This window comes from Phoenix dactylifera, chromosome 12 (genome assembly GCF_051530095.1).
Source record: "Phoenix dactylifera cultivar Ajwa chromosome 12, Ajwa_hap1_PhDact_Kaust_v1.1, whole genome shotgun sequence".
Lineage (NCBI taxonomy): Eukaryota > Viridiplantae > Streptophyta > Magnoliopsida > Arecales > Arecaceae > Phoenix > Phoenix dactylifera.
In genome coordinates, this window is record NC_143201.1 from 19170634 (window position 1) to 19185322 (window position 14689).

The 14689-nt window shown below is 36.1% G+C and overlaps 1 protein-coding gene across 2 annotated transcripts; it reads left to right on the forward strand.

Annotated features, from left to right (window-relative positions):
• The first annotated feature begins 327 nt into the window (after positions 1 to 327).
• On the forward strand, positions 328 to 13403 carry LOC103700420 (transferases, transferring acyl groups). 2 transcript variants are annotated; one of them, XM_008782370.5, is made up of 16 exons: positions 328 to 483; positions 574 to 637; positions 731 to 776; positions 1274 to 1410; positions 1994 to 2067; positions 2228 to 2312; positions 2411 to 2500; positions 3898 to 4016; positions 5614 to 5701; positions 8535 to 8661; positions 8764 to 8868; positions 11127 to 11256; positions 11351 to 11402; positions 11659 to 11703; positions 12865 to 12963; positions 13069 to 13403. In XM_008782370.5, the coding sequence occupies exons 1-16, from the start codon at positions 434 to 436 to the stop codon at positions 13219 to 13221; spliced, it is 1464 nt and encodes a 487-aa protein (XP_008780592.3). In that variant the 5' UTR covers positions 328 to 433; the 3' UTR covers positions 13222 to 13403. The 2 variants fall into 2 exon arrangements, with proteins under 2 accessions (XP_008780592.3, XP_008780594.3); XM_008782372.5 differs by having other exon boundaries at positions 329 to 483; positions 3935 to 4008.
• Positions 13404 to 14689: the final 1286 nt, after the last annotated feature.

Genomic DNA, 14689 nt, shown 5'->3' on the forward strand with positions numbered 1-14689 from the left:
CAAGTTTGGGTCGGGCCCTATAAATCTTGACATATGGTCTCAACCTAACCGGCCCTCTAAATTACATTTCCAAGTTTTAGCTGTCAGAAAGGTTCAATTCTTAGCATCAATTGGATCAGCTCAATACCCCAATGGCACAACCAGCATTTCAATGCAAACTAAATTCATTCCATAAAACACAACGCGTCCTATCTAAATTAGGCCATGACCAAAACCCAACCTACTTCCAATCCGGATTGGAGTCTTCTATAATTGAGCATAGAGCCCGGCCCGGCCCGGCCCGGACCGGCCCGACCCGTTGAGCCGAGAGCCCAGTTGACGTCCCTCCCACCGGCTCCCTCTTCTTCTACCTTCCCTCGCGCCCCACCTCGCCCTGTTCCGTCTCCCCCCCTCTCCTCCGCCCGCGGCGGCGCTTCCTCTCCCCTCTACCCCAATGGATCTCCGTGGGAAACCTCTAAATCCCAACAAACGCCTCAAAGAAGAGTAGAAAATCGCTTCTGTCTTTTTTTTAACGTTTTTACCGGGTTTTTTCTTCAATTTTCCCAATTTTTCGCGGTGTATCCTTCTTGCCAGATTTGTTAGCAACCTCACGGGAACGTCGATGTTGGAGATCGCCGCCCTAACCGCTATCGTACCCGTAATTCTTTTGGACCTAATTTTAATAGCACTTTGATGGTCAAGATTTGATCTTTTTGAATTGTTGATGCCTTAATGATGCCATTTCTCTCAGGCTTTGATCGTCATCCGACAATGGATCAGCTTCACCCGCGTAAACGGTAATTTCTTATTCTTCCTTGTTTCTTGGATGAATTTCAGAATCTAGGAAAACGAGATTACTAAATATCGAATCCCGGACTAAATGCCTTCGTTCAGAGAGTTTTTAGAGAATTTAACGGTATGCTTTCACGAACAATCGTTGTTTTTCTTTTTTTCTCGGTTGGTTGGAGGGTGGGGAGTTGTGGTGGTTGGGTTGAGTTGTAGTAGCTAAGTGAGTCTGAGAAATGTAGAACATTTTATGACCAGTGCTCAAAGTAGTATCACCATTCTGGGAATTGCTAATTACTGCTCACTGCATTGGCAATTGATTACTCTATGAAAGTCAATCTTAATATGTGAGTTTCCATAACTTTCACCTAAGCAAAGAAAGAGGCACTTTGGCTAAGGTTGCAGTGTTTCTATTTATTGCAACTGCATTCTTGGGGTGCCAAGTGATCAGAACATTTTTAATTTAGTTTATGTCGCAAACTCTAATGCCTATTTTTTTCTGCTTTAGGTCATCTCAATGCTAAGGAAGCTGTGGTAAAGAAAAATGACAGCGCAACTTCTTGTACTAAAGATTGGAGGAGTCACACAGTTGCACTGGCTATGGATTATTTGTGTGTTGTTGTGCCAATTCTTTTAGTTTTCACAGTAAGTATGTTCTACAATATTTATTATATGTAATTGGGCTTTCTTCCACATTGTTTCGCTTATATTTCAATTCTCTCAGGGTGTGTTTTGATGCACCACAGAATTGTGATGGTTCATGATTTTACTTGTTTTTCAAAATTTGAAGTTATAATTTTATGATATTCAGGTGTTTGGTCATGAATGAAATTTCATGCAATCCTTAAAATCATGAAATTAAGTATCTCTATTTGTATCGGGAATTGCAAATTCATGTTTTGATTTCACTGTCATCTTACATTTTTCCATATTTGAAACTTCTCCTTTTAACAACCAATAACCTTCTTAAAATAAACTCAATTCCTAAAGTTCAATTTTTGAAATTCAGGAAAAGGATAAATTATGAGTTTAAAATTAAAAGCCTCCAAACAGAATCCAAGTTAAGAAACATGTTAATCTCAATGTTGAGATATTTATAGCTTCATATTTTCTTGTATCATATAAAAGGTACACTTTTTCTTGTCCAAAGTTTTCATCTCTATCCATTGTAGTTTGTTGTTTTCAAAGACTTGCACAACTGCATGTGATATTGATTTGTTTCTGATAGGTTCTTGCTGAATGGGCTTATACATGCGCAAGCCTTGTGGGACTTTTGCTGCTTTTCTTGATTTTAGCTAGAAGGTAGGCATTTAAATGGCGATGATTCTGAATTCCTTTTTAGAATTATTCATCTTTCACTTTGTGTCCATAGATTATATATCAAAATTAGAACGCCCTAGATGTTATTTCTAACTCGTGGAACCAAAATGCACTGATCTAAAGTTTACTAGATAATGTTCAGGCGCAGATCTGATTTTCATTTTAATGATGGGTCACAACGTTTATCTTCATTCAGAACATATATTTCATCATACCGAGTATCCGTGGTATGCTAAATCAATTACTGTATATGTAAATTTAATTTTTAGTTTCAACTAGACTACCATTATCTGTTGGTAATCAAAAATGATAGTTTGATGTGTAGATGTTGGTGACATGCTTGTGCATATTGGCCGTGGACTTCAAAATCTTTCCCAGATGCTATGCTAAGACTGAAACATATGGTACTGGTTTGGTAAGTTTTATTCTGTGGACAAGTTTCAGCTCACATGTTTTGGTTTTTAATAGTACTATTGAGATGGCATTTTATATTCCCATTGTCTCAGACTTGTTTCATTTGTTTAAACATCATTTCTGACGGAAATCTAATCTGAACTGTTTTGGCTGAAACATAGCATGATAATCGAACTTACAAAAAAATAACCACCTTGCTGGGCAGTGGTTTAATCCATTCTCTTTCAAATGGTTAGGACCCTAGCTGATATAACGGAGTCCAATGCTGAGGTTTATTAGATAGCTTTGATATACTCTCGTATTTGCCCTCTAAGTCACTACAGAAAACTTGTTAAAGAAATGAGATGTGGCCCAGAGATAAGAGCATGCTAATTAATATATATTTTTCCTGGCCTTCATCAATATTTTTTCCCCTTCTCTTGCATCTGTTTTTTTCATCTGTGTTAACTTTCATTGATCTGTATTTGGTTTCTGCATTCTTACTTAGCTGTAAGATGGAAACTATGAATAGAGCTAAATCCAGTTGCTATAATTATACTAGCCTCTCTTAATAATCTTCATGGGTGTGAAAACCTCATATCTTGGATTAGCCGTGAATTTGTGCAAAATGGAACTTACTTTTAAATTAGATAATATTTATCTGAGCTATGCAAGATTCGCCGTCTCAGTACTGGACCCCATACCAGTGCCACACTAGCATAGTGTCGGTATGGTACAGTATGAGATTTTTTTGATGTATCGAGTGTTGGTACGCACCCTTACCGGATACCGTTATTGAACCAGTACGGTACGGAATGCCTCGTACTGCCCAATTTGGGTCAATACGTCGTACCTTGGAGCGGGTCATTTTTGTTTAGTTTTCTTCCTACCACATGCCATGTGTAACTTAACCCTTCCAAGAAACAGATGCTGCCACTGCAAAGATCTTCGAAAAGTTTGTAGTTAGAAGGGAGTTGCAGAAGCATAATATAATTTAAACTTCACTGGTCATTTTTGACTTCTTTCAATTGAATTAGTTATGGTAAAAACTGTGGTCTACAACATTCAGAAATCATTATAATCAATATAGGTTGAAGAGTATTTATACAATTTGTGTACCATATACAACTTTGCTTGATACAGTTTTGTTTGAAGAGTATTTATAAACTATTTAGGTATTCATGTAGGCCAAAATCTACCTTCGGTGATATATATACTCTGTTTGAGGAGAGAGGAGGAGAATCATCTTGATTCCTAGTTTGCCATTTCATGAACTTGAGCTATTTGAATTATACCTAATCTTTTAACTTGAAGACCGTTTATTTCGCTTATCGCTTGTAGAATTAATATATGTCAAGATTGGTGTCTTCTTGTTGATTTTAACCATTTAAAGTACTCTATGTTATCCCTTATCTGCAGTCATTAATTGTTGATATCTACTCCATGGGTTCAACAGATGGATGTCGGAGTGGGATTATTTGTTGTGACAAATTCATTAGTCTCAAAACAAGCACGGAATGCCATGTCAATGTTAGTCCGTGAGTTCATTCATCACTTATCGCCAGATTCGGTTTAATGGGAAAATGTTTATATTCATTTTTCATTTAATCTAATTTGAGGTGCTATTTTACTACTATGTGCATGCTTATGTAAGCTAACATATATCAAATTCACACACATATTATGTATTTGCGTGTGTGAGAGAGAGTGTATGAGCAATGCTAGAATTCTTCTGAAAGCACTTGGACTTAAATGCTTCTCGATTAAAATCTATAACATGCCTCTCAGAATGAAATTCTGCACTTTTGAACATGATCTACAGTGCCTAAAGTCATTTGGGAAGGGCCCAAATGCTCTCAAAAGCATTAGCTTTACTCTCTCTCTCTCTCTCTCTCTCTCTCTCTCTCTCTCTCTCTCTCTCTCTCGTCCTGCCAACACGAACACACATAGACATGCGGACTAATCAGGTTCGTTGAGCCCTCAATACGCTCGGTGCAAAATCAGCCATAGATGTTTTAAAATGTAGTCCATGAAAGATAATGATCTCGAGTATCTAAATTTCCCCAAAAAAACAAAAATCATATATTTTGAATGCCATTTAACTAAGCATCAAGCAGATGCAAAAATGGAGAGTATAAATAGTGTGAATAGGTTAAAATGCATGATAGGTATGTGAATTGTAAATCCAATCCATCGATTATGATATGCACATCATAAAATATATGTGGACTAAAACTGACACATTCCAGTGTTTTTTTTTAAATCATAAATCATATGAAAACATTCTCCCCTATTAAGACTATCAAAATCAATCTTTAAGTAACTTGATGTGTAGGTAAACAATTTCCAAAAATACATGATTCTTGGTTTGCAGGTGTTTCAGATATTCTAGATCATTATCAACAATCTTCATTTTTTAAAATTCCTACAATTGAATTGAAGCCTGAATGTGCTTAGTGTTCTCTCTCTCTCTCTCTCTCTCTCTGTGTATGTGTTTGCACGTGCAGGCTATCTGTGTGCATGTGTGTGAAGCCGGTGGGGTAAATGTTTGTTAAAATCAGGAATGGTAGTTTAGAGCTTAATATACTATAGGTAGCTAAAAGACTGCTCCATAGAATAATATCATGGTGAAATATTTTAGACGCATAATCATCTGTAATGAATAGTAGAGGAAGTCTAGGTTAGAACAAGGGATCGGTAGATTTGTGGTAAAAAGCAAGACGCTCATAGAACTCATTCTCTCTCATATATAAGAATGTATTTATCATCACATAAATCAAAATTAAAGAGGCCAGAGCAACAATATTTACTACATATTCATAATTGATCATATTTTGGACCAAAATTAATCACGCATCTTAGTCAATTATCTTTTCATGACATCACATTTGAATGAAAACATTCTGTGAGCAATAGTCACCAATATGAAATTCATGGTTTCTCAATAAGGTATGGACCAATAAAGATGGTCTATTTCATGAGCGTTAATGAGCAAGTTTCAGATGTGACAACATAATTTCTTAAATAAATGGACTTTTTGATACTAAAAGTAGTTCTTTAATTGGCTTTTCTCTGATTAGTTCATTGTCCTGCATCATTATGCTATGGATCTAAGTTTCATCTTTTCCTCGCCAGGAATCGGAAGGCAGCATTTCAATCTATAAGTCCACTAGTATTGCTGGGATTTGGTCGGCTTATTTTCACAACAGGTGCAGATTATCAGGTTGGAATATCTCTTTATCTTTGCTTGATTTTATTGGAACCATGTGCACTTTCACTTTAAATTGTTATGTTCTTTGATTAAATGCCTTTTAATTCCATGTGAAGTTCTAAAAGAAGAACATTGAAGGTGGATGCCCAAAGTTGTGAATAGATATTTTAAGTCATTTGGTAATATCTAATTAGGATATGTAGCAATGTTTGTATTCTAGAAATCTTGCACCTTGACAAAATTCGGCTGGTACCAATGTTTGTTACAGCTGCGATATCTTTCTTTCGATTATTCATATTTGTGGTTAAAGCAAAAAATCAAGGTCCGTAATCTCAATGTCGGGTACCTTATCGATTCAGTACGGTACAGTATGGTATGGTATATCTCTGTGCCGAAATAGCTCTCTAACTATTTCTCTCAATTTTCATCTTGATATGCCTTGGTACCGACCAGTACGCATCTTGGTACGCCTAGGTAATGCATCTCGATATGCCTCGGTATGGGGCGGCACGCCTTGGTACGGGCGGTATGGGGCGGTACGGCAGACCTTAGCAAAAAATACTTAAAAAAATGTAGCAATAGTTTTATGAAATTACTGGTGCAATAGCTCCTTGATCACTATTAACAATTATATGCTTTCTCTGATTCTCAATCATAGAATCTTAAGCTCATTCTTCTCTGCATCCTGATATACTAACTAGGTTTTGTATTATAGCTTATGTTACCAATCCAAACTTACACTGTCAAAGGAGTTGTCCTATCTGCAATATTTTTTTCCCAGTGTATGATTCATGGAGGTATTTGAAACTTGAGAGATCCTAGATCTTTCAAACCAACTTATGTTATATTTCAAGTTTCTACCTACCTACTAGGTTTGTTGAACCATGAAGAATATGTGAATACTGAAGAACACAAAAAAAAAACAAATAGAAAGAGCATAGTTAATTGGACTAGCCAACACTCATGAGAGAAGCACTGAGTTCGTTATGTATAACAGTGCAGACCAGCAAAAACTAGAACCCTATATTTGACTGTAAGGATCAGTGTCGAATTGGGAATACAGCTGGGTCATTAGCAGCTCATCAATTGCAGTCCCAACTTCCAACCCATACGAAAGCACTAGTTCAGCCAGAAAGCATCAAATGGGAAACAAACAGATCAGGGGAAAGAAGAAATTCAATTTATAAACCCTGAAGAAAGTATGGATAGGTCAAAACCTCATCTAACAATGGAAAACACATTAAAGCATGGACCTTGAAGCGTTCTACTTTAGACTTTATTTAACATCTATTTAAATTAATTAATGTTCTGTGATACAGTTCCTATATCTTCAGATGTCCATTTTGGCACATTAAGTTGCCGGTAGGTGAGAGAATAAAAGACCAACTGTTAGTAAGATGCTAAGATGTAATGCTATCAAACACAACCTACTAAATCACAAATATACAAAGGGATGATCTCCAAGAGGAGAAAATTAAAAAAGAAAGCAGTAGCTTAGACTATCTTTGGTGAATGGCTGGTGCCTTTATTCCTCCTTTGGCTACTGTGCTCGTCATAAAGACCTGCTCATGATTGTCATAACATATATATCAACATATATAACCCTCCTTGCAACTAGTAGTATACACTAATGAGGCAATCTTTGTGCATCAAGGGCAAGTCAATTGCAATATCACTGTTTGATAGATTTCAAATACAATTCTTTTGTGTCTTGAACAATTCGAGCCATTTTGCAACAGCTATTACTTTTCTTGTGATTAACAGTGAAATGTAATCAAAGAAAGAATGAATCTATTGGCTCTGTGCATTTCCAGCTGAACAGATACAGCTGTAAGAAAATTCATTTTGAATAGCTGGAATTTCACGTATTCAAAACATTTTCTACCAAAACACCCTGACAAATTATTCTTAATTCAAATCTTTTGACCAGCTTAGTTGCTTAAGAATGATAATTGCTGTGAATAAGTATCTTAATGCACAACATTTTAAAGGGAGGAATAAAGGTAAACCTAGAGTTCTTACCAATATAATAGATATAGGTAAACTAAACATGCCTATAAATTGTCTGATGACAAAACTAATCACATCACTTGGAGGAATTATTTGTGTTTCCTTTATCTCCTTAACCATTAGCTAACCAGCTTCTGGAGCCTATTTGCTCTTAGACTTCGACTAAACTTTAAAATAATAAATTGAAATTATTGGGTATTGATAGGATATTCGTTTATACTTGGTGCTTGATTAGTGCTTAGTGGTATTGTGCTTCTAGCAAACACTGCTGTTCCTTGGGCACACTGACATGGAAATTACAATGGGCTGTTATTTGAAAGGTTTCAGATAAATTAACATTGTATATACAACGTCATTGAATTTGTTTTTTTTTTTTGAGAAAAGTTCTTTCTATGTCCCTTTGTCTGTTTCTTAAGAAGAATTTGATTTTTTTTTTTCTTTTTGCTGAAGAATTTGAATTCGTGAATCAACTGTGGCCACATGAATCATAATTAACCTATATCATTATTATTGCTGATGTTGTTGCTGTTACTGCTGCTGTTGTTATTGTCATTATTAATGCACCGGGAAAATGGAATTTAGTAAAAGTAGCATTTGTGTCATTTTGGTGCTCCAAAGTATGAATAAGATTACCTTTCTAAGCGAGTTTCTACACTCTGTTGTTTTCAATTCTGTCCCTTGAAAATTCTATCATCACTACCAGAGTACATAAAATTCTTGTGCTTCTTTTTTTTTGGGGGAAAAAAGGATATAGGTTCTAGTTGTTATTCTTTCCTTTATATTGCCTTTATACTGTTTTCCTATCAATTAACCTCTCTTTTCTATTATTTTGTAGGTTCATGTGGGGGAATATGGTGTTCACTGGAATTTCTTTTTCACTCTTGCAGCTGTAACTGTCCTAACATCTATAAGTAACATCCATCCCAAATATTGTGGAATATTTGGTTTGTTGATTCTAATAGGTATCACACTAACTGGCTACTTTTAACAGTTTGATTGTTCTAAAATCTGGAATGTGCTTTATCATATTGGATGATTAATCATATTTACATCTCCTTTTTCAGCATATCAGATATGCTTGAGACATGGTTTAAGTACATATTTGATTTCAAATGAAAGGACAGCAGATATCATCAGCCAAAATAAAGAAGGACTTTTCAGTGTATTTGGTAAAGAGAACTTGGAAAATCCTTTTTCTTGTTCCTCTAGTTGAGTTTTTCAGGTGCTAGACACAGTGACTGAATGACATGTGTCAGCAAATCACATTTGCAACTAAATTTAATGCTTGATTGGGTTTTCAATAACCTAACTATGAGAGTAGTCTTTTAATATTAGATCTTATCTATGATTGTTGTTGTTTAGTATCTGAAAACTGTATTGCAAATGTGTAATAACTAGGTAACAAGGTGTGTTGGCTGATAGCTCTATGTAACATGTCTAATGCATGTTGATTAGATAATTATTGAAAACTTGTGAAACATCACACTCATTTATGTGGTCGGTGACGAATTGTATATGTACATGAATAGAAGACCTAAACCGTAGGTTTTGTGTGTGTATGTATGTATTGTAACCCCTCATTGCAAATCTATTTTGTTGTAAAATTATAGTAAAGCTTGCATTGGCAGAGAATCTAGCATTAGATAGAAAAATGACAGAATGATTTGTAAAATTGGCCCAGGATGGATGGGACAAGGTTTTTTTTCAGGATTGTGTTAACGTTATAAATAATCATATTATTTAATCTGCCTAACACTGATGGGTCATCTCAACAATTGGTTTGTTGCTTCCTCAAGGCCATGACAGTTTGGGCACTTCAATTCTATAGGATAAGAAAAAGCAATGGGGACAGAGTAGAATAGGAACTTTTGTCCTGTTGTTTAAGATGAACCTACAAGTTGAAACTAAATTTTGGCAACATTTGTGTATTCGTTGGTGTACATAATGCTGTACAATTTGGTATTTTATGAAAGAGGAGCAAATTAAACTATCTGGGATGCCATATGATATGTGTGCTTCACAATTAACTATATGACATAAAGCGAAGCTCACATTTATGTGGTTGACCTCAACAACATCATGCTTTGCATTGCTCTCTCTCTCACTCTCACTTCAAGGTGAACAAACTCCTTTTGTTGGAAGAAATGCTTTCGTAGGTGGATGAACTTTGCAAATTCTGTTATAAACTGCGGCCTTCACTTAGATTTTTGAGTTTGCTTTTTCTAACTCTGATAAATGTTAATTCTAAAACTTTTTCATAGAACTAATGTATAATATTAAACATCTAAAGTAAACAGCAAGCATCATAGTACAGCATTTAATATTCCATCTTGACTTTTTCAGAAATGTGTCAAACCTTTTAAACTCATTCATTGGTGATGTCCTATGGTAAGCTACACTCTGCCATCCCCTACACGGCTAGACTTGAAAAATAGTTGTCTTAGATGAAAGGTATTTAATGATATTAGGTTTAGAAATCTATAAGTTCTTTTATTAAGGGTCACCGTGCCGGTACATGGGCCTATACCAGTTGTCATGTGGCACGGTTTGGTACACACCCATGTCATTCCATGCCATGCCCATACCGACATAGCCGAAAGAGCGGGGGAGAGGAAAAATGGGAGAGAGGAAGAGTGTTAGAGGAGGGAGGGAGAGAGTGAGAAGGCCGTGGAGCGTGGTCCAACACGGTAGAGAGGAAGGGGGAGAGGGAGAATGGGAGAGAGGAAAAGAGAGAGGGGGGGGGAGGGAGAGGGAGAGGAAGGGAGGGAGAGAGAGGGAGGGTGGCGGATGGCCGCACTCTGATTCTCCTATTTTGTTTCAAATGGGGATCCGAGAGGGGGCTCCTTTTTTATTTTAAAGAATTTAAGTGAAGTCGGCAACTCTCTTGCTAGCTTTTTTTATTTTGAAAAAATTAAGTGAAGTCGGCAAGAGGGTTGTTGACTTTACTTAAATCTTAGAAATAAAAAGAAACCCACTCCTGGACCCCTGTTTCGAATGAAATAGGATAACTGAATGGTGGAGCCCCTCCTCCACCCCTCCCCGGCCCTCCACCACCCTCTCCCCCCCCCCCTCTTTTTCTCTTTCCTTCTTCCTCTCTCCCTCTTTCACCAGTTTCTCGATTTGAAGGCCGGAATTGTCCCAATCCGCTCGCCGATACGGCTTGGTATGCCCTGAACCGGGTGGTTCGGGATAGTTCCGCCGACGCTACCTCTTATTTACCCAAAATGGCCACTTTCTTTACCCAGATATGGCGGTCAACTATTTATTTTTTAATGATACAATTATCTTGTTATTAGATTGTGAGTTATTTTTCAAAGTAATTGGGCTTGTAATGTTCATAATCTCCACATGTTGGAATGTAAGACAGGTCAGACCAATATTTTCAATTTTATGCACGAGAGTCATTCGTATTTTGTCTTTTCTGCAGGATATTGGGGTATGTACCTAATTGGTGTTCATCTAGGGTATAAAATATTCTTTGGAAATCATTCATCCTCCACCGTTGGATATACTCAACGGACAAGAGTTACAGTTTGGACTCTTTTTGCTTTGTTTTGGTAAATATTGCCAGAATTATTTATCACACCTTCCCTTGCTTACTTTCTGAATGTTTAATATTAAATAACATATCTTTTTATGCATATTTAATAGGTTCCTCACCGTCATTCTGGACAATTATGTGGAAAGAGTTTCTCGTCGAACGGTGAGGAATTTAGCTACTAAAACTGCAGACATGGTCCTTTATATTAATTATACTGGAAAAGAACTAATAAGCACTTCTCCGAGCAAACATTATAAACTATTGCAGGAGATCTGAACAACTTTATTCCGAACTTTATATCAACTCTAATTTGTCCTTTCACATGAATTTGCTCATTATTCATTCTTTCATATGCTCGAACCTAGCTTGCATGTATGCTTTCACCTTAAAATGACGTAAAATAAATTTATCTCTGCAGTGCAACCTGGCATATGTGATGATAGTATTTGCCCAGACCTTCCAGGTATTAATTTCAATGTTTCCATATTTGAGATAATAACTTTGCTGATCCTCTTGATCATAATTGTATGCATTACCCTTTTTTAATATATTTATGACTTATATTTTTGTGAAACTATCGGACTAGTCAGTTTTATGGTATAAATGTGGCAAATATCAGGTTTAGTCAGCTGCGCAATTATTGTGTTTAGTTACCGAAGGGGATGCCATTAACATGAATATACATGTGGAGCATGATGCATTTGGTCATGTAATCTAAAATATTGTCCAGACCAAAATCTTATGTACCATGCAAACTTTGTCAGGTGAATGTGCTTCAGTACGAATTTTCTAGACAGAAAATATAATTTCTATTTTATTAGTTTATGTTTCTCGAATTGCAACAGGCTCTTCCTTTCTTTATTTGTTTCAAACTTCAAAATCATAATAAGTGACTGCATAAATTGTCTGATAAATATGCTATAAATACTGTAGGAATGGTCAGGAACTTGAGATAAATCTTCAATGCATCGCTTATGCTGTATTCTTTACATTCGTATATTTAAATAGTAAGAGAAGATGAATGCTCTGTTGATCCAGGAGATTGCTTTAGTCCTATCAATGTGTGCAGACTTTACCAAGAAGTAGTCTGGGTACTTAATATTATTGTTTATGTTAGCCCTGGGTTTTTGGAGGCCAACAATATGATTGATGATTTTGGCTTAGGAATGTAGCAGAGGTGAGTGCCACATTTGTTGGACATTATCATACTTACCAAATTTGTTTAACCACTTTTGTCTAATCTTCAGAAAGAAAATCATTTTTCAGATAAAACAGAATATTTTTTCCTCTAAAAAAGGTGGTCCAATGCATGAGGCTCCTGCCATTGCAGGGTCTGGGGAGAGTCAACGAATGCAGCCTTACCGTGTGAGAAACTATTTCTGTATTTCAAACAGGTGACCTCTAGGTCACAATGGAGCAACCGTACAGTTGCACCAAGGCTCACCCTCTACTATTTTTCCCTCTCACATGGCATAATATGCATAATATATAATTGAAACAACGGTAAAATTCTTCTAGAAAGAATTTTGCTAGGCTGGCATGCCCATTTTCTTTCCACCACAATTCATTGTTCATGCTGAAACACATGGCTAGCCAATCTTTCAATTTCGAGTACATTGTGCAGGTTTTATCGATTCTCATGCTTTCGGATTTCACTTATGTGCAAAAGCCTTTAGTACTTGAAGAGGCATTCAGTCAGAATATGCTGGGAACCTTTCTTCTGGTGGGATGGACACTATAGGTTTCTTTTGCCCTGTTTTAGGGGATTGTCATTAAATATCAGAGAAAATCTTCAGACTGACATTTTATGTTGTATTTCTTGGTGCAGGCAAATGTGCTCACTGGCATGGTAAATTTATCTGTGGATACCCTTTCTGCATCTTCTATTGCAGCAATTGGTATTTTGTTGGGATATTCCAGTATTTTAACTGCTGTTGTTGGTCTCGCATGTTTTTACGGCATCAAACTAAAACTTTGGTAAATTGATACATGGTTCTCTATAGTAGCATGTACGTTAAATGTTTTATTTAATCCAATATCCATCAATCAATATGCAACCGCAGCTCAGCTAGGTAGCTGAATTTACTTTCTTTTTCTTGATATGTACCAACAATTCTCTTCCAAAATTAATTGTCGACTTGGGTAGTAATACCCCATGAAGTAGACGTATATCTTCCAGGTGCAGCTTACTCATCCCCCTTGAAAGTAAACTGGTAAGCCATTGCTATGTATCACTGATAAACCATGGTTACAGTATGTATCTTAGGATTTTTAGCTCCCCTACAGGATTACAAATATGCATTATGCCAGTTTTGTAGTTAAAAGCCAACTGACTTCCGAATTGAAAGAATGTAAATCCTTTGAAAAAAATGAAATTGTGCCATGAAAAATTCTTCCATTGATCTGAGGAATTGACTCCCAACCACGACCTCTAATTTCTATAAAACGTTAAAACATTTTGTTCATCTGAAGCATCAAAATGCTTAGCTTTTTATCTCAGTCCTAATTTTGAATCATGAGTTGTACCTTGTTTGCTGTATGTCTAAACCACCAGGCTATTCATTTATGGAGTCTTAAAAAAAGTAAAAGTAACAAACAGTGAATGATTTCTCCTCTGTTTTTGATGCCCTTGTCACTTGTGTGAGTGGAATTTAGAGAAGGTAGCATTCAAATATAATTCATGGGGTAAAAACATACATTAATCACAACAGCATGAATAGAACTGAGAAAACCAGTCTCATTTCAGTGGAAACAGAATGGAGTTTGGCATCTGGTGAAGGCCATACGCGATTATTAGAGACATGAATGATTGAATATCATGCCTGCAAACTGCTACTGGTTTATTCTGACATGATACCTGTGCAAGCATCCTCCTTATGCAAGTAAACAAGAGCAAAAGGACATAATGCAAGAATGTTGTTGCATTCCATGTAAAACTATAATCTTATAAGAGATTGTCTGCATTGGTTGACAACAGCATGTCTCATAGTTTTTCAAAAGTCAACATAGTTCATAAGCTTCATCCAAAACAGAGTTGCAAAACACTATGGACCACAAATCAAATAAAATAAATTATCGAAGAACTTCTCATCGGCCAAATGATTTTATGCATCATATCGCACGATCAGAAATTGCAGAGAGCTTCACTAGTTCATCATTTTCATGAATTAATTTTATATTCATGAAATATCTTTTTTTAAATTTTTTTAAGAAAAAGCCTTGTGTTTGTTGTTTGTTGTATCTTCTCACAACCCTATTCTTAGTCATTTATACGCCAAATAATTATGATAGATCATTTCTACAGCAACATGGTAAGTCACTTAAAGGTGCAAATATCTGTGAGCATTGAAGAACGTCTCAAAATACATGGACCTTCATGAATACATCAATGCTCTTGACGGCTGTAAATTATTGTAGTTATCGAAATTCAATGATGCACTGCAAGTGGT